Raw genomic sequence first — 21122 nt, forward strand, 5'->3', positions numbered from 1 at the left:
TATTTTTTAAATCATTTTTTATTTGAATTAGAAACAAGATTGTTAGGTGGGCATCTCCCAGCTTCTTAGAGGCACAAGTGGCATTCAGCCACCCGAGATTGAGCAATAACAGGTCTGTGATTCGAGTATTTAAAAATAAGTCTTCAACACCAGTCTTCAAAAATCAGACTAGTTCAGTCACTGTTATAACCTTCAGAGGCACAAAAGCCAGATACATAAAGTAACATAAAGTTAATAACAAGAATTTCCTTGTTTTTAACATTAAAATGACAATTCTTTTTCTTCTGGCAGGAGTAGACTGCACGTTGTGGTGGATGTAGATGCAGGAGGAGGTGATGACTTAGAAAGGAAACGGGAGGGTTAGATATGCTTCTGGGAAGCTTTGAGGAAGGACTCATGGCACACGATAGCCAAGGATGAGAAACTCTTGGAAATCTAGTTGCCCATAGCTGTTGAGAGCCAGCTTCTTCATCATGTGGTCAAGGACATCAGGGTCCTGCTTCTTGGTGAAGGCTGCCAGCTCTGTGTTCATGTTGGTGAGGAATTCAGTTTTGGAGACTTGGCAGTTGTTCCCATCCTCTCCATTCTGCTTTTGGAAACAGCAATGAGGGACTTGATGTATCACTCTGTCTCTGTAAGCCTGGACATCCTTGTTAAGTTGGTGAGGAGTAAGGCCCAACTGTAACTTCGGCTGATGGTGGTGTGGACAGGAGTGGCTATCAAAGAATTTCTAATGTGCCAAAGCTACAGATCACTGCATTAAACCCTATCTTCATAATTTTGTCATTACAGTTATTTGGCAAATATCCATCATGCATGTAGTGCTCATATAAAAATCTGTCTTAATATTGTTGCCATTAATAGTAGGCTTTCCTTTTCTCAACAAATTCAATGAATCAAGATTCCAGTCCTTACATGGATCGGGTATCAGTGATGACATGCAAAATTCATTTCATTTTCAAGATTAAATGGCAGAGTAACTTCACATTTGGTGTCCAGATGTATACCCTGATTTTTATCTTTGATTTTATTAATAAATTTAACTATATTCCATTAGCTCTGAGATACCAGTTAACCTGCTACTGATTGTTCACTTTTAATGTATATTTTACTCCACTCAGTCCTAACTCTATATAAGTATTTTAAATTATTTGCACATGGTTATAACTAATGCAGTGATGGAAGTTATTACTTATATAGCTAAGACTGCTAATAAGGCTTTTAAGTAAGAGTTGCATATTTTATGTGTTTCACTTTGTCAGAAGCAACTCAACTTACATCTATAATTCTGTCACCAATAGGTGCCTTCCTTTTGGTTTGTTCTCCATGAAGACCCAGACTCTATTCCTGTCACTTGTTCTCCTTCAAATGTAAGCACTAGTTTTCCAAATGATTTGGAAATGCTAAATTTCCAAATGCTAAAAGAAACTTAACACTTGAACACAATGTTGAGAGCTGATATACCTGGCAGGGAAATATGCAGACCACATATTCAATAGATACCTGTTCCTCATGGAATGAGTGTACTGAACTGTAAGGCCATTGTCTGAGCCATATACTGTTGATCACATACTTATCTAATTTCACTTAATGAGGAAATCTGAGTTATCAGATTTAATTTGATCTCAAGTATAAATGCAAGAAATCAAACTTTTAAAAGATAGATTTACTGGTTCTCAGGAAAAATAAACAGGCTAGTCAGTGCTGCTACTAATACATGGGGGAGTCAAAATTACTTTCTATTAAATATTATATATAATTCAATGAAGGGAAGAAAGTGAAATAAACTGGAAAGATATTAGCTAATTCATGACATTTTCTCTGCATTTATCTTTGAAGATTTTTGTTCACATATTTATCACTGTTGAATGTTCTAGTTTAAAGATAATGTCTGTATCTAAATTTCTCCATGGGTGCATAATGTTAGTGAAAGGCTTGTATAAGATTCTTTTTTATTTCAGTCCATATTTCCTCATAACTTTGGGCTAACATTTACATCTTTAAATGATGCTTTATATAATATGAGATAATCTGTCAACTTTCTATTTATTAGACTTTTGCTTACAATGTTCAATTCTTTGTTGATAGTTTTGAAGCACATTGTACACTTGTCATCTGTGTATTAATAAATAATTACTACTCTTTTTAGAAAGAATACACTCACAAACTTAAGTTAATGACTTTAACCCAACATATTTAATTGGTTACCAGACATTTGTGATTGCAAAAACATTAATGATCACAGCACAGTTCTCCAGTGTTACAGTACAGGTTCCATCAGATGTAGTATTCCAAAACCATGAGCTGGCATGTGAAATCTGTATGAACTCTTCTGGAGCACTACACAGGTTACAATGTGTTTATAAACTTTTCCAAAATTAACAGAATGTGTGAGGGACTGCTTCACTGTTTGCAGTCCTCTGGTTGATATTGTTCTGACTTTAAACCTCACCTAAGTCTCCATCAACACACTCTTTGACTATATCATGTGTTTCATCACCATTGAAGTTGACCTCATTGCATAGCTGGTGGTTCTCTTCCATGGTGCCTTTGGACACAGAATTTTTTTCTGGGGGTGAGGCTTTGTAGGGCGTGGTCAGGGTGATGTAGAGTGAGAGGTTTAGGGCTGTGTTTCACTTTTGGTTTTCCTTTTCGGCTTGCTGTACAGACTGCTGCCACGCCGGCTGGCTAGGTCTCTCTGTAAGTAAGGCTTTTCCCTATTAAATAGCCTTATATTCCTACTTGGCTCTGTATTGGTAATTTCCCACTTTATCTGGTGTCAGGAGCGGGACCTTAGCCCCATTTGGGACAGCCTGCCAGTCTCCCCCACTCCCCCCATGGCAGACTAGGCCTGGAAAGTGCCCTCTCTCCACAGGTGCTCCTGGCTCCCAGCTGACCCGGGGCAGCTGAGCTGCTCAGAACCATCTGCTCAGCTTGAAGACAGTTTCTAGCTGCCTAGAGTTGAGAAGGCCTCGGCTTTCAGCAGTGGCTTCTTCTGTTGCTGTGGTAAAGCCACATCTGTTTCAGTGGTTGTGGCCACAAGGCCGTATACTCTCTAAGATAAGTGCAGCTGCTTTTGTGATCTCTCTCCATGGCTAACACCATCTTGCCTGACCCACCACTGCCAAATGCTGAGCCAAGTAGCTGAACACCTATGCCACCTGCTGGTCAAAGGTAGTTACTGCATCTGGAGTAGAAATCAGGTAAAATTATGGGGGAATATTTATCATTTGCTAAAATTGGTTATATTTTTGCTTATTACGTGAATTCAATATTTGAGGAGGATGCTAATTTGCCAATTACTGGCCTATATGCTGTAATGGCAGTTAGCATGCTGGTACAAATAATATTACTAGCCAGAGGATTCAGGAATAGGGATAAGGATAACCTCACCACCTATTTACAGGAAATAACAGCTTTACACAATGAGGTTTTGGAGAACAGATTAGGTCAGACCACAACTGTGCAGCAAGTGGAACAGAAATTGGATGATAAGCTTGGATCTGTGTCTAATACGATAAGGACAGAGCTGTCTGTTACCCAAGATGAGATGCAGCGTATTTATGATAGGATAAACATAGAGAGATCCTCTGGTCTGAGGCCTTAGAGGCTAGGCTGTCAGAAGACTGTGATGAGCTAAAGAATATCTGTAGTCAGATAGAAACTCAGATAGGCAATGTTACCCAGCTACTAGATGCAAAGGTGCAAAGTACCCAGGATAGGGTTGAAGAATTGGACAATGCCATTCAATCAATTATTGAATCATCCAAGGTAGCAGATCACAAATTTGAGTCTAGATTCTAATGTTTGGAAGATAATTTACAGTACAGGGCTGACAGATTTCATAGCTCCACATGGTCGATTGCTGAGGACTCAAAATCAGCAAATCATGACCTCGAATCTAGACTCCAATACCTAGAAGGCAGTTTCCATACCATCCAGATGCTGCCTAAGTATGATCATATTAAAGGCCTAGAAAAACATGTAGAGGAGCAGTTACAGCAATTTACAGATTCACTAACATGCTTTGAGTCTTTCATGATTAAGGAGATTGAAACTTTTCATAAGGATATCATTTCTAGGCTTAAAGATCATTGGGATGTCTCAGAGGCAGAATCACTCCAATCAGGAGCACCTACTCCACCCCGGTATCATGACTATTCTTCTAAGGTTGTTACTCGTACACCATTAGTGTACCCAGCTACCATGGTAGAAAAGCCAGCTTCTAAGAAACACCCTCTTGGACAGATGGCTTATGAATGGCAACCTATACAGCTGAAGGATCTTAAGAATATTAAAGAATCAGTTGTCTCATATGGTCTTCATAGCCCATATGTAAAACAGCTATTACATTCATGGGCAATCTTCAACAGGGTGACACCCACAGATTGGGAATGATTAGTAGCAGCTGTACTTGTGAATTCATGCCAAATCCAGTGGAAAGCATTGGTGAGGGAAGAGGCAAAGCTCCTTGAGCATCAGGGCATAAAGGAAGGTTTTGAAGCCCCTCTAGATAAGCTTCTTGGTCAGGGTATTTATTCTAACCCAGAGGCTCAGGCTGAATATGATGACGATATACTGTCCCTATGCAGGAAAGCAGCATTAAATGCCTGGGATAAGGTTCGTGAGCCAGGAGAATGCCTAGAAGCTTATACCAGAATAGAACAGGGACCTACAGAACAGTTCCAGGACTTCTTACAAAGGTTAACTAGGGCAGTAGAATTACAGGTAACAGATCCGGAAACAAGACAATCAATTATATATACAATAGCTTATGAAAATGCAAATCCAATATGCAAAAGAATACTTTTGCCTTTAAAGATCAGATCAGTTCCACTAGCAGAATGGGTTTGTATGCAGCCAACATTGATTATAATGTGCAAGATACTGGAGCTTGGGTAGGAGAAGCCATTTCAAAAGGTTTAAAAAGGCAACAGGAAATTAAAAGTTCAAGAGGTGAGGATGCAAGGGCTTGGGAAGGAGAAGCACCTTACAGAGGTCAACATAGGTACCAAGAGACTAGAGGTTACTACTACTATGAACCAGAACCTTGGGTAGGAAGAGGCTTCCCCTAGAGACCACGAAGGCGTCAGGGACCTAGATGTTTCTACTGTGGTAAAATGGGACATACTAAGAGAAATTGTAGACAAATGAATTCTTACAACGCCTCATATGGAAGGCCACTGCCTTCTGGATTGTGTAGAAGATGTGGTAAGTGCAGACACTAGATCAATGAATGTAGATCGACCAGGGATATGCAAGGAAACCCGTTAAGGCTGGGAAACCCTGAAGGGGGACTCAAGAAGGCCCCCACTTTGAGAAAGGTTGGGTCATTCCAAGTAGCAGTGGGAGACAATCTCAAACATGACAAATAGATAGTTCTTTGCCTATTTTGAAAAATGATACTGCTCTAGATGGTAGTTTGAATAGCGATGAAGAATCAAGTGTGAAAGGACAAAATGAGAAATGCATATTTTAGCAAGCTTCTATTAATGATAAAAGGCCTCAGTTGAAAGTGAAAATTAATAATAAAGTTATTTCTGGCTTAGTAAATAACTAAGACACTGGGGCGGATGTAACTATTATTGCCCAAAAGTCTTGGCCTCAGAAATGGCCTCTTTGAGAGGCAAATGTACAATTTTTAGGAATTGGGACTGTATCTAGAGTTCAACAGAGTGTTAACTCGGTGGTCTGCATTGGACTGGAAGGACAGAAAGGGATACTGAAACCATACGTGGCAGATATAGCTATAAATCTCTGGGGTCATGATCTCTTACAGCAATGGAATACTCAGCCTAATATTCATCCAATGTCGGATACAAATTATGTACAATCTTTAGATAGTAGGAAAGATCTGGTAAGAAGCTATGGAAAACGTTTACCAAACATCCATGCTGTACAGAAACTAGGTACAAATGATGGACCTTCAGAGGAACCAAAGGCCCTGCCATTGAAGTGGCTTACAGATGAATCAGTTTGGGTAGGACAATGGCCTATGACCTCTGAGAAGCTAGAGGCTTTAGAAAAGTTACTACAGGAACAGCTAGATGCTGGACATATAGAGGAATCTACCAGTCCTAGGAATTCTGTATTTGTTATAAAAAAAGAAGTCAGGTAAGTGGAGAATGCTGACAGATCTGAGAGCCATAAATAAGGTAATTCAACCAATGGGCTCTCTGCAACCTGGAATGCCATTACCTTTCTTAATACCTAAATGATGGCCTATCATAGTCATTGATCTAAAAGACTGTTTTTTCACAATACCATTACAGGAAAATGATAGAGAAAAATTTGCATTTACTGTACCAACTCTTAATAATTCACAGCCAGTTAGGAGATATCAGTGGAGAGTTTTGCAACAAGGAATGCTAAATAGTCCTACTTTGTGTCAGCACTTTGTACAGCAACCTTTGGAAATAATTCGTAAGAAATTTTCACAATCTCTTGTTTATCATTACATGGATGACATTCTTTTATCAAATTCCAATAAAGAAACTTTGGAACATATGTTTGAAATGGGGAAGGAAGTTCTGCCTCGTTGGGGGTTACAGATTTCCCCAGAAAAGATACAAAGAGGAGATTCTATTAATTATTTAGGTTACAAGATAGACTTACAAAGAATCAGACCTCAAAAGGTACAAATTAGGAGAGATCGTTACCAAACTTTTAATTCTCTTCAGAAATTATTAGGGAAAATTTCTCAATTACAGATGATTATTGGCATAGAAGGACATGACTTAAAGCATTTAAAAATGGCCCTTAAAGGTGATAAGGAACTAAACAGTCAGAGAATATCTGCTGAGGCAGTAAAAGAGTTACAATGGGTAGAAAACAGAACATTGGATGCACATGTAGATCGGATAAAACTTGATTTAGACTGTATTCTGGTTATCTTGCCATCCAGAGAATACCCTTCTGGAATTCTGATGCAGAGGGAAGACACTATATTGGAGTGGATATTTCTGCCACATTAACACAATAAAAAGTTAAAGACATATATAGAAAAGATTTCTGATTTGATTTTAAAGGGCAAATTAAGACTTCATCAACTGACTGGAAAAGATCCAGAATAAATTATAGTACCTTTAACTAATGAGGAAATTTCCTCCTTATGGAAGGATAATGAATATTGGCAAATAGCTCTTACTGACATTTTGGGAATGATTAGCAACAATTATCCCAAAACTTACAGAATTAAATTCATAAAAAAGACAGTCTGGATTCTTCCACGTATTGTATGACAAACTCACATTTCTGGAGTTCTTATCTTCTACACTGATGCCAAAAAATCAGGTAAGGCAGGTTAGGTAAGTAAAGTAGTTCAAAGTCCATATGCATCTGTACAGAAGGCAGAATTATATGCCATTCTTATGGTATTCACGGATTTTATAGAACCTCTTAATATAGTTACTGATTCTCAATATGCAGAAAGAGAGTCGTGAGACTTCAGAATTCGTTCCTGATAATACAGAATTAACCTCATTGTTTTTACAATTACAGGGAACTATCAGAAACAGAAGTAATCCTATATATATTACACATATCAGATCCCATACCGGTCTGCCAGGCCCACTAGCACAAGGCAATGATGAGATTGATTGTTTATTAATTGGAAGTGTGCTAGAAGCCTCAGATTTCATAAGAAACATCATATAAATAACAAAGGTTTGAAAAAGGACTACTCCATCACTTGGCAACAAGCCAAGGAGATAGTTGGAAACTGTCCTGCTTGTTCCTTTTATTATCAAACTCCATTGCCAGCAGGTTGTAATCCTAAGGGCATTCGGAGAAATGAGGTTTGGCAGATGGATGTCTTTCACTTTGCAGAATTTGGAAATTTGAAATATGTGCATCATACTCTGGACACATTCTCAGGGTTCCAATGGGCTACCACTCTTAACTCTGAAAAAGCTGATTCTGTTATTACACACCTGCTAGACATGATGGCAGTTATGGGTATACCTGCACAAATAAAAACTGACAATGATCCTGCATATGTCTCCACAAAATTGCAACAGTTTTTCAAATATTATAACATAAAGCATTTACTAGTATACCACACAATCCTACAGGACAAGCAGTGGTTGAGAGATCTAATAGGACACTAAAGGAGATGCTCAACAAACTATCTTGGAAGAATAAACCCTCCAAACATAGGTTGTATGATGCTTTATTAACACTAAACTTTTTTTTATTAGTTCAAGTTAGGGAACAAGCTTGTTTCACATGTAAGTCCCTTCTCCCTCTCCCTCCCCTCACCGCATCCCTCCTTCCCCATCCCCTATCTACCCCCACCCCATTCACCCACCATTCCACAGCCAGGGTAGGGCCCTCAACGGGGGCTCTGCAAAGTCCACCAAATCTTCCTGTGCTGGCCGTGGACCCTTCCCCATGTGTCCAGGGCCAGAGTGTATCCCTTCATGTGGGATGGGCTCTCTAAGTCCCTTCTTACACCAGGGAAAAATACTAATCCACTACCAGAGGCTCCCTGGAGTGCAGAGGCCTCCTTATTGACATCCATGTTCAGGGGTCTGGATCAGACTTGTACTGGCCTCCCTGACAGCATCTGGGGTTGATGTGCTCTCCCTGGTTCAGGCCAACTGTTTCTGTGGGTTTCTCCAACCTGGTACAGACACCTTCAATCTTCATTCCTCCCTCTCTTCAACTAAATTCCAGATTTCAGCTCAGTGTATATCTGTGGATGTCTGTCTCTGCTTCCATCAGCCACTGGATGAGGTCTCTAGGATGGCATAAAGATAGTCGTCAATCTCATTTTAAGGGAAGGGCTTTTAGGTTATCCTCTCCACCATTGCCTGGATTGTCAGATCATGTCATCCTTGTAGGTCTTTGGAGATCTCCCTAGTTCCAGATCTCTTTTTGGCCTTATAGTGGCTCCCTCTAATATGGTATCTCTCATCCTGCTCTCTCTCCTCTATTCTTCCCCCAACTGAATATTTCTGCTCCTCCATTTCCTCTCCTCTACTCCTCTTCTCTTGCTCTTATTGTGGTAGCTCCCTCTCCCCTACACTCATGCTCGCAATTAGCTCAGGAGTTCATGCCACCTCCCATTCCTGGGGTCCATTTAAAACTTAGAGTCCTTCATGTTTCCTAGTTTCTTTGGTGAAGAGGATTATAGGCTGGTAATCCATTGCTCTATATCTAAAATTCATATATGAGTGAGTACATACCATGATTGTCTTTTTGTGACTGGGTTACCTCACTCAGAATGGTTTTTTCTAGTTCCATCCATTTGCCTGTGAATATTAAGATTCTATTGCTTTTTTCTGCTGGCTATTACAAACAATGCTGGCTATTGCAAACAGGGTTGAACATATATCCTAGTTGTATGAACATGCACTATTTGGGTATATATACAAGAGAGGAATCCCTGGATCTTGAGGTAGACTGATTCCCATTTTTCTGAGCAACTGCCATACTGATTTCCAGAGTGGTCTTACAAGTTTGCACTCCCACCAGCAATGGAGGATTGTTCCTTTTTCTCCACATCCTCTCCAGCATAGATTGTCATTGGTATTTTTATTTTAGCCATTCTGACAGGTGTGAGGTGGTATCTCAGAGTTGTTTTGAGTTGCATTTCTCTGATGGCCAAGGATTTTGAGCACTTTCTTAAGTGTCTTTCAGCCATTTCAGATTCCTCTGTTGAGAATTCTCTATTTAGTTCTGCACCCCACTTTTTAATTTCATTGTTTGGTGTTTTGGTGGCTAGCTTCTTGAGCTCCTTATATATTTTGGAAATCAGCCCTCTGTCAGATGTGGGATTGGTGAAGATCTTTTCCCATTCTGTGGGTGGTTGTTTTGTCTTACTGACTGTGTCCTTTGCCTTGCAAAAGCTTCTCAGTTTCAGAAGGTCCCATTTATTAATTGCAGATCTCAATGTCTGTGCTACTGATGTAATGTTCAGGAAGTGGTCTCCTTTGCCAATTTGTTCAAGGGTATCTCCCACTTTCTCTTCTAGAACATTCAGGGTGCTGGATTTATGGTGCGATCTTTGATCCATTTGCACTTAAGTTTTGTGCATGGTGACAGGTATGGATCTATCTGCAATCTTCTGCATGTCTGAATCCAATTTTGCCAGCACCATTTGTTGAAGATGCTATCTTTTTTCCATTATATAGATTTAGCATCTTTGTCAAAAATAAGGTGCTCATAGGTGCATGCATTAATATCAGGGTTTTCAATTTGATGCCATTGGTCTATCTGTCTATTTTTCTGCCAATACAAAGCTGTTTTCAGAACTATGGCTCTACAGTAGAGCTTGAAGTCAGGGATGGTGATGCCTCCAGAAGATCCTTTATTGTAAAGAGTTGTTTGGGCTATCCTGGGTTTTTTATTGTTCCATATAAAGCTGAGTATTGTTCTTTCAATGTGTGTGAAAAACTGTGTTGGAATTTTGATGGGGATTGTGTTGAATCTGTAGATTGCTTTTGGCAGGATTGCCATTTTTACTAAGTTAATTCTATCTATCCAAGAGTCTGAGAGATCTTTCCATTTTCTGGTGTCTTCTTTAATTTCTTTCTTTAAAGTCTCAAAATTCTTTTTGTACAGGTCTTTCACTTTTTTGGTTAGTGTTACCCCAAGATATTTTATGTTGCTTGTGGATATTGTGAAAGGTGATGTATATCGTAGGGCTACAGATTTTTTTGAGTTAATTTTGTATCCTGCTACCTTGATGAAGGTGTTTTTCAGCTGTAGGAGTTCCCTGGTAGAGTTTTTCAGGTCACTAATGTAGACTATCATGTCATCTGCAAATAGTGAAAGTTTGACTTCTTCCTTTACAATTTGTATCCCTTTGATCCCCTTTTCTTTTCTTATTGCTCTAGCTAGAATTTCAAGTACAATGTTGAAGAGATATGGAAGAGAGTGGACAGCCTTGTCTTGTTCCTGATTTTAGAGGAAATGCTTCGAGTTTCTCTCCATTTAGTTTGATGTTGGCTATTGGTTTGGTGTATATTGCATTTATCATGTTTAGATATGTTCCAGTTATTCATGTTCTCTCCAAGATCTTTATCATGAAGGGATGTTGGATTTTGTCAAAGGCTTTTTCAGCGTCTAGTGAGATGACCATGTGGTTTTTCTTTTTCAGTTTGTTTATATGGTGGATTACATTGATGGATTTTTATATGTTGAACCATCCTTGTATCCCTAGGATGAAGCCTACTTAATCATGGTGGATGATTTTTCTGATATGTTCTTGGATTCGGTTCGCCAATATTTTATTGAGTACTTTAGCATCGATGTTCATGAGGGATATCGGTCTGTAGTTTTCTTTCTTAGTCGTATCTTTGTGTGGCTTGGGTATCAAAGTGATTGTAGCCTTGTAGAAAGAGATTGGTAATATCCCATCTGCTTCTATTGTGCGGAACAGTTTGAGTAGTACTGGAATTAGCTCTTGTTTGAATTTTTGGTAGAATTCTGCAGTGAAGCCATCTGGCCCTGGGCTTTTTTGGTTGGGAGGCTTTTGATGACCGCTTCTATTTTATTAGGAGTTATAGTTTGATTTAAACTGCTTATCTGATCTTGGTTTAATTTGGTAAGTGATATTTGTCCAGAAAACTGTCCATTTCCTTTACATTTTCGAATTTTGTGGATTACAGGCTTTCAAAGTATGACCTGAAGATTCTCTGGATTTCCTCAGTGTCCATTGTTATATCCCCTTTTTCATTTCTGATTTTGTTAATTAGTATGCTCTCTCTCTGCATTTTGGTTAGTTTGGCTAAAGGTTTGTCTATCATGTTGATCTTCTCTAAGAACCAACTCTGTTTCCTTTATTCTTTGTACTGTTTTCCTAGCTTCTACTTTATGTTTTTGGCCCTCTGTCTGATTATTTCCTGGCATCTACTCCTCCTTGGTGAGTTTGCTCCTTTTTGCTCTAAAGCTTTCAGTGTTCTGTCAATTCTCTAATGTGACTTTTCTCCAGTTTCTTCATGTGGGCACTTACTGCTATGAACTTTCCTCTTAGTACTGCTTTCAAAGTGTCCCACAAGTTTGGGTATGTTGTGTCTACATTCTCATTAAATTCTAGGAAATCTTTAATTTCTTTTTTTATTTCTTCATCAACCCAGGAATGCTGTAATTGGTTGTTATTCAATTTCCCTGAGTTTGTAGGTTTTCTGCAATTTGTATTGCTGTTGAATTCTAGCTTTAATGCATGGTGACCTGACAAGATACAGGGGGTTATTTCAATTCTTTTGTAACTGTGGAGGTTTGCTTTGCTGCCAACTATGTGGTCAATTTTAGAGAAGGTTCCATGTGGGGCTGAGAAGGTATATTCTTTTGTGTTTGGATGGAATGTTCTATAGATATCTGTTATACCCAGTTGGGTCATAACTTCTGTCAGATCCTTTGTTTCTTTGTTAAGTTTCTGTCTGGCGTTCCTATGTAGTGGTGTAAAGGGGGTGTTGAAGTCTCCTACTATAAGTGTGTGTGGTTTTATGTGTGGTTTGAGCTTTAGTAATGTTTCTTTTACAAATGTGGGTGCCTTCGTATTTGGGGCATAGATGTTCAGGATTGAGACTTCATCTTGATGGACTTTTCCTGTTATGAATATGAAATGCCCTTCTTTATCTCTTTTGATTGATTTTAGTGTAAAGTCTAATTTGTTGGATATTAGGATTGCTACACCAGATTGTTTCTTGAGCCCATTTGATTAGAAAATCTTTTCCCATCCTTTATTCTGAGGTAATGCCTGTCTTTGAAGTTGAGGTGTCTTTCTTGTAAACAGCAGAAGGATGGATTCTGTCTTCGTATCCATTCTGTTAGCCTATATCTTTTTATGGGTAAGTTAAGACCATTGACATTTAGGGATATTAATGTCCATTGTTCATTGGTTCTTCTTTGTTTTGGATTTATTGTTGGTGGTGTCATTGTGTGTGAATTTCTCTCTCCTGTTACTTGGCCTTTTTCCTTTGCTGCTCTTAATATTTTCTCTTTATTCGGTAGATTTGGTGTTTTGATTATTATGTCTTGGGGGACTTGTTTTTGTGGTCCAGTCTGTTTGGTGTTCTGTAAGCTTCTTGTACTTTCATGGGCATATCCTTCTATAGGCTGGGGAAGTTTTCTTCTATGATTTTGTTGAATATGTATTCTGTACCTTTGAGCAGTGTTTCTTCACTTTCTTATATACCTATTATCCTTAGGTTTGGTCTTTTCACAGTGTCCCATATTTCCTGGATTGTCCCGCGCGCTCTGTATTTTCTCGCCAGCAAGAAATACATGCAGGACACTCGGATCCTTCTGCAGACAAGCTTTAATGCATAAGCTTACCAGAGCGGAGACACTGAACCAAGAAAACCATCCCTTATAAAGGCTGACCAGCCGCCTGGGACGTGTTACCCTATGAATGGCTTCAGCTCCTCAGGCCAAATGAGCCATGGGATAGGCAGAGATCAAAGGAATGGAGATTACCCAGCGCCTGTGAAGTAATTTACATCTTGGTGTCTTCAGGCACCATATTGTAATGGATAATGCAGGAACCGGCTCCCTACATATCCCCCTTTTTTATTAATTAATGAAAAGGCTTTATATTTTTACAAGCAAATAGGTCACCCATATGTTGAGGGATAGAGGCAGAGGTTGAACCTTCCCAAAATCAAACATTAAGACTGTGTACAAGAGTCGCCATCAGGCTGTTAGCTTGACCCGAAGCGCTCTTGACCTGTCCTCTGCCGTTTTTCTGGGAAAGGGAGTCTCAGGGCAGGTAACCCTTATGCAGGTCAACGTACCTCCCAGAGAAGCCTGCATAATAGGCAACTCTGTGCGATGCCTTTGCTCAGCATCCCTCATTGGGGCTGCCCAAACCAGACACTCTACCCTGTGCAATGAGCCTAGGCTCCGGGTGTGCAAGAGCTGTCTGGCCGGCGGCCTATTGCTTAAGCATAGTTAGCCAAAATATAAGCGCTTGGGTGATCTCTTGGTTTGAGCCCTGGAGCTTACATGCCAGCCAAAAGTAACATCAATCCGCAAACGGCTGCATCAAACAATTCCACCCCCACCTCTTTCTCATAGATCAGCCAGAGGTAACAGCAATCCGCAAACGGCTGCATCAAACAATCCCACCCCCACCCCTTAAGCAGTGGCCATCTCTCCGCCAAGGACAGGAGTTAATCTGGATAACAATAGCGGCTCTCAGCTCCCGGGGAGAGGGTGGAGTTCCGACTTTTGAAGGTCCGAAGAGGCTCTTCTGGGATCCATAGAGGATTTTTTTCATCCTGTGGAAAAACACATATCGCCCCCCTGGATCTTATGAGAATAGGATCCGGGCCTCTCCAAAGACCAGTTAAGACATCTTTCCATTTTACCATCTCCTTAGACCTTTCAGGTTCTGAGTTATGACGCTTGGCCGCTGTATGGCCCTGAGTGTCGGTGTTTAGAAAATTAAGGGTAAAGAGTGTCATGGATATTGCAACTCTTGGCACCGAGGGTAAGGATGCTCCCATTCCCTCCTTTTGTTTGATTAAATAAGACTTAAGTGTGTGATGGGCACGTTTTACAATGCCTTGTCCTTGAGGGTTATAAGGTAGGCCAGTTAGATGGGTAATTTCCATCTGTCTGTAGAAGTGTTGGAACTTTTGAGAGGTATAAGCCGGCCCATTATCTGTTTTTAGGATATGAGGTTTACCCCAGGCACCCCAAGCCTCTAAACAGTGTTGAATCACATGCGAGGCCTTTTCCCCTGTCAAAGGCGTGGCACAAATTATGCCTGAGCAGGTGTCCATTGAGACATGAACATATTGGAGCTTTCCAAAGGAGGCAACATGTGTAACATCCATTTGCCATATCTGCAGCGGCCTAATGCCGCGCGGATTTATTCCTACATGAGGTGCAGGTAAAAATTTACAGCAGTTTTTATATTGAGTAACGATTTGTCTAGCCTCCTGCTTTGTCAAAGCAAATCGACGGCGTAAGGTTTCAGCCGTCACATGAAAGCGCTGATGAAATTCTTGTGTAGCTTGTATCTGGGTGGACAAGGCGGCAGCCATCAGCTTTGTGGCCCGGTCTGCCAAATCATTCCCAGAGGACATAGGTCCTGGGAGCCCCGAATGTGCTCGAACATGGGTGACAAAAACAGGGAACCTCCTGTTTGATAGGGTAATTTGTATTTTTTGAAAGATACCTGTAACTCTGCTGGAGGGTCGTATTATACCAGCAGTTTCAAGGAGGTTGACTGCATTAACCACATAGGAGGAATCTGATACAATATTAAGTGGCCCCGGAAAGGCCTCAAGGACTTCCAGCACCATTTGGCATTCAACGATCTGGGGTGAGGTTTCATTGAATTGTTTAGAAACTACCTTATTTTCTATAACATAAGTCCCTACACCGGTTTTGGAACCATCAGTATAAACCATCGTCCCATTCGGGATTGGATGCTTTGCTGTCATCTGTGGAAACACTATAGCCTGATTTTGTGTAAATTGTAGGATTGGATGTTTTGGGAAATGATTATCAATTTTCCCTGAAAAGGAGGTAACCAACACCGCCCAGTCATTAGAAGTAGCTGTTAGAGTTTGAATTTGCGCAGCGGTGTAAGGTACAACCAAGAGATGAGGGTCCCTGCCAAAATGAGCGACAGCTGCTTTTATTCCCCGAAGTGCGAGCTGCGCGACAGCATCCGGATACCAATCAATGATCTTAGCGGGGGAAGCATTTGGGTGAATCCAAAGCAATGGCCCATGCTGCCATAAGACGGCGGTCGGTAACTTAGCCGTTTTAAAGACACATAGGCTGAATGGCAATGTCTTATCTATGCTATGCAATTGTGCATCCTGTAAGGCCTTTTCCACTTTTTGTAGGGCTTGACAAGCAGCCGGAGTAAAGCTTCTGGGGGAAGAAATATGAGGTTCACCTTCCAGGATGTCAAAAAGGGGTTTTAAATCTGCAGAGGGGATCTTTAAAAAGGGTCTCAGCCAATTTATATCCCCCAAGAGTTTCTGGAAGTCATTTAAGGTTCTCAGATGATCCTTGCGTATTTCTATTTTTTGTGGGATTATTTTTGTTGGGGTAATTACTGAGCCCAGGAAGAGACCGGTATCTGAGACCTGGACCTTCTCTGATGCTATCTCCAGTCCCCATTGTTTTAACTCAGCTACCAGCATGGGGAAGGCTTGTTGTAGGACCTCTATCTTCCTATGGCAGATAAGAATATCATCCATATAGTGAATCATAATCATGGATGTAAATTGCTTCCTAACAGGTTCCAATGCCTTTTGGACATACAATTGGCATATAGTTGGACTATTGGCCATGCCCTGTGGCAGCATCCTCCATTGGTACCTCTTGTCTGGTTCCATGTGATTGAGTGAGGGAACAGTAAAGGCAAACCTTTGCCGGTCCCGAGGAAAGAGGGGGATGGAGAAAAAACAGTCCTTAATATCTATAATAATAAGCTTCCAATTTTGGGGTAGCGCAGAAAGCAAAGGGAGGCCTCTCTGGACAGGGCCCAGAGGGCGCATTTGGTTATTAATAGCCCGCAGGTCATGGAGCAACCTCCATTTTCCAGATTTCTTTTTTATAATGAAAATTGGGCTGTTCCAGGGAGAAGTAGAACTTTCTAAATGCCCCAACTGTTCTTGCTCCTGTATAAGTCTTGTGACTGCTTCCAGCTTTTTAGAGGATAATGGCCATTGAGAGACCCATACCGGGTCCTCTGTATTCCATGGTATGGGTCGTGAAGCCTCAATGGCCCCTAAATAAAACCCAGTCCTTTTCTACTTTGATTCCCTTTTTGTTCAATGGGCTCTATTTTACCTTGCTCCCTTCTGTCCAGGCCCCTTCCTGGTACATAGCCCATTTTTGTCATTATAGCTGATGCCTGAGGGGAATACTCATTGGTCAGGGTCATGCCCATGGCTTGTAACACATCTCGCCCCCACAGATTTACTGGGAGGGGCAAGACATAAGGGGTAAAGCGTCCCTGCCTGCCCTCGGTGCTCCGCCAGACCAAGGCGGCAGCACTAACAGCTGGAGAGGATTGATATCCAAGGCCTTGAAGAGAATGTGATGAAGTCACAGTAGGCCAGGATTTCGGCCACCAATGCAATGAAATGATGCTTTTGTCAGCCCCTGTATCTGTAATCCCCTCAAATTCTTTTCCATTAACCAATAATTTTATAGTTGGTCTCTCATCTAGGGGTATGGCCAGATATGCTGAATCATTACTGGTAGAGCCCAAGGCTCTTTTTCGGGAGGTGCAATTCTCTCTATCCCCAGGGGAGGGCAATAGCACTAATTGGGCGATCTTATCTCCCTGCTTTATGGAGAATATGCCCCGAGGGCTGGAGCAGAGGACCTGGAATTCTTCCTTATGATATGGATCTATGATTCCAGGATACACAATGAGTCCTTGTAAGGTCAAGGAACCTCGGCCCAAAATAAGCCCAATGGTAGCAGGGGGTAAAGGCCCCGGAGACTGGATTGGGACCGGCTGAACATTTATTTGGGGCATTAATAAGAAGTCGGAGGTGGCACACAGGTCCATTCCGGAGTGTCCTCGGGAGTCCCTTCCTTCTCTGAGTTGCTTTTCCGGAACTGGTTCCCATATTTCTGAGGGCCCTGGGACCATGGGCCCCGCGGCCTGTTTTTTGGTTGGGACGCTTTAGGTTCCTCCCTAGGGGGTAAAAGCCTACCTTTTATGTCCCGCACAGATTTGTATTCGCTGGCCCTTTTCCACAGCGCCTGCACAACTCCACTTCTCTAATCCTTTTAGGGGCTCTACAGTCCTTTTTAAGGTGCCCTGTTTTTCCACAGTTAAAGCAGGCAGACGTATTTCGGCGCCTTTGGGTTTGTAAGATGGCTGCGGCCAAGCCTGCATTAGTAAGTGGCCCTCCGAGTTCTCTGCAGATCTTTAACCAGTCCTGTAAACCTTTACTTTTCCGGGGGGCTATGGCTGCTCGGCATTCTTGAGTTGCTTGTTCAAAGACTAATTGTTCAATCAGAGGCATGGCTTGTTCTGCATCACCGAATATCCGGCTAGCGGCCTCTGTCATTCTGGCCACAAAGTCTGAGAATGGCTCCTGGGGCCCCTGGACTATCTTTGTAAGATGTCCACCTGATTCATCCCTTTTTGTCAATGCCTTCCATGCTTTAATGGCGGCAGCTGATATCTGGGCATATACGCCCCAAATGTAATTAGTTTGATTGAGGGCATGTGGCCCCTGTCCTGTCAGCATTTCAAAGGTCCATTGTCTCTGATTTTTATTTTCTGTTGTGACATTGGCCTTTGCCTGTGCCTGGGCTGCATCATAAAAAAGAGCCTTCCACTCCATATATTGTCCCATATTGGGGAGCACTGCTTTTACTGTTGTCTCCCAATCAGTGGGTGTCATAGCATAGTTTGCTAGTCTTTCTACTTGTATTGTTGTAAAATTGGCATTGACCCCATACTTCCGGACTGATTCAGCCAATTCTTTAATCTGATTATAGTCTACGGGAGCATGTACTCTTGCCCCCTCATTTTCAAAGACTGGGAAAGCCATCTGCAATTTCCTTCGCTCCTCTAATGGTAAAAAAGAGTCAGTACCAAATAATGGGGGTGCTGATGGAAGCACACCCGCTGGATTAACAGGCGGTGGCCTCATATTTGCTTTTATTTTTGGCAGCTCCTCCTCTAGCTCTGCTTCCTTGCTAGAGTCTAAAATCTCAGAGTCTGAGCTGCTCAGCTCCAAGGCCTCTAGTTTCGTTGTAGGGCAGAGGCTAGGTTTTGAGTCTTTATTTCTCTTAAATTTACCGGGGTGTGACCGGTTATTCCCTATTTTCTCTCCCCCTTTTTTTATATCCTGGGGAGGGCCTTTTTCCTTGGACATGTCCTTCCTTTTTTGAGCTCCTATTCTCTCATCTCGTTCGGTTTCTGATATATTATCCTGTACCTCTTTAAGCATTTTTTGACTCTCTGCTACCATGGGACGGCAAGCCTCAATCTCTAGACAGTTTTTAATTAGGTCTCTCTGTTTTGAAGAGCCCATAATGCTGGAGGCTACCTGGGGTAAGCTTGGTCTCGAACTGGAACACCAGCCACGGTGGGCATAATATAAGACCAATGTGAACAAAATTAGAATAAAGACTAGAATTAAGGCTTTTCCATCCCATAGTGGTGGCAAATTAAAAGCAAAGTCAAAAAAGAAGGTGTCAGAATGAAGCATACCTCTCTGAACTTACCACCCTGCAGTTCTGAATCCGCCCTGTTAGAGGGGTCTCCGTGATGCCGGAGATGTTAACAAGTTCCCGGGTTTCGGCACCAGATGTCCCGTGTGCTGTATTTTCTCGCCAGCAAGAAATACACGCAGGACACTCGGATCCTTCTGCAGACAAGCTTTAATGCATAAGCTTACCAGAGCGGAGACACTGAACCAAGAAAACCATCCCTTATAAAGGCTGACCAGCCGCCTGGGACGTGTTACCCTATGAATGGCTTCAGCTCCTCAGGCCAAATGAGCCACGGGATAGGCAGAGATCAAAGGAATGGAGATTACCCAGCGCCTGTGAAGTAATTTACATCTTGGTGTCTTCAGGCACCATATTGTAATGGATAATACAGGAACCGGCTCCCTACACTGGATATTTTGTGTTTGTTGGACTTGAGGTTTTCTTTGGTTGATGAATGTATATCCTCTAGCGAGTCTTCAATAGCTGACATTCTGTCTTACATCTCTTCAATTCTATTAGTTATACTCATGTCTTTAGTTCCTGATTGTTTATCCAGCCTTTCCATTTCCAGCATCACTTCATTCTGTGTTTTCTTTATTGTATCTATTTCAGCTTTCATGCTTTGAACTGTTTCAAGAGCTTCCTTCACTTGTTTGGTTGTTTTTCTTGGGTTTCTTTAGATTCTTTAAGATATTTATTTCTTGAATTTTTTTGTCTTTTCCTCCATTTCGTGTAATTTTCTGCTTGCTTTTTCTTCTATTTCTTTAAGGGATTTTCTTGTTTCCTCTTTAAAGGTCTCTATCATCTCTTCTTCATGCTTTGTGTTGGGCTTTTCAGATCTTGCTGGAGTGGCATCCCTAAATTCTGGTGGTGTCATATTGGTCTTTCTGTTGTTGAGTGAGTTCTTATTCTGTCTTCTTCCCATATCTTCTTCCAGTGGGTGCCGGAGGGGTTTCTCTATCTCCTCTTGTGACCCAGTGGTGTGGGGGGGCCAGGAATTCAATTTCCACAACTCTGGATGGTCTTGACTCTCCTGGTAGTCTCCTTACTCTGAAGGAGTTAGGCCTCCATAGGGGTCAGGTTGGGGGGGGACAGGAAGGAATAGTGGGCTGTTTCCAGACTCAGTGAGTTCCTCTCTGCCTGGGCAGGTGCAGGCCCGGGGAGATCAGGGTGAATGATGCCTTGGATGGGAGTTGGGTAAGAGCAGAGGCTTACTCACCTTGTTGTGGATCTGTCGGCGGAAAGGGAAGCAACACTAAACTTTCTTATTGCCAATAACAAAGGACAATCAGCTGCGGAAAGACACTGGACTACAGAAAAAACTGCTGAACTCAATCAGCCTGTATACTTCAAAGATGTATTAACCTCTGTATGGAAACCAGGACGTGTTACGTTGGGGTACGGGTTTTGCATTGGTTTCCACAGAAGAAGAAAAACTTTGGATACCATCAAAATTGATCAGGATTCACATTGAAAAGGAAAAACTCTCAATGAGGACAAATGACAGGTATTCTACTAAGGTATATCTTATAAACTAAGTAGAAACCTCCCAAAGAAAAGGGAAGTGTTTTGCTTTTATCTTCACAGGATAACTCATCTCCAGAAGGCAAAGGACACTCCATGGGTAGATACTTAAGAAGAGAAGGTAGCTATAATCATCAAACAAAAGGAACGTGCCATATGGTAAACTTTACTGCTGTCTCTCAGAGAACTCTATTTCTCTTTATTTCCTAGTCCCTATTCAATTAAACCAATTCTGGATTTAGAGGTGTATTTGGCTTTCCTCCTCTAAAATCCATGCACGTTATTTAACTAAACTTTAGAGTTTCTGTATTGTATCAAGAGGCCAATTGATTTAATACAGAGTAAAAGAAGAGTTTGGGGACTGTCTTTGTCTTTTCTTGGATCTTTCTTTCAAGGTGTACATCCTCTCATAATCATTATTCTCCCATGGTTGCCTT

At 41.4% G+C, this 21122-nt stretch overlaps 1 protein-coding gene and 2 pseudogenes across 1 annotated transcript; all 3 read right to left on the bottom strand.

Moving 5' to 3' along the window:
* Nucleotides 1-360: 360 nt before the first annotated feature.
* Nucleotides 361-651, bottom strand: LOC100767786 (annotated as a pseudogene).
* Nucleotides 652-2204: 1553 nt separating this feature from the next.
* LOC100768077 lies at nucleotides 2205-2543 on the bottom strand (annotated as a pseudogene).
* A 15105-nt stretch (nucleotides 2544-17648) lies between these two features.
* LOC113835124 (igE-binding protein-like) lies at nucleotides 17649-18576 on the bottom strand. The gene has a single exon (XM_035441659.1). It carries the CDS (start codon nucleotides 18492-18494, stop codon nucleotides 17649-17651), a length of 846 nt encoding a protein of 281 aa, XP_035297550.1. The 5' UTR covers nucleotides 18495-18576.
* Between the last annotated feature and the right edge of the window lie 2546 nt (nucleotides 18577-21122).

Source organism: Cricetulus griseus, chromosome 3 (assembly GCF_003668045.3).
Source record: "Cricetulus griseus strain 17A/GY chromosome 3, alternate assembly CriGri-PICRH-1.0, whole genome shotgun sequence".
In the NCBI taxonomy this organism is placed as follows: Eukaryota; Metazoa; Chordata; class Mammalia; order Rodentia; family Cricetidae; genus Cricetulus; species Cricetulus griseus.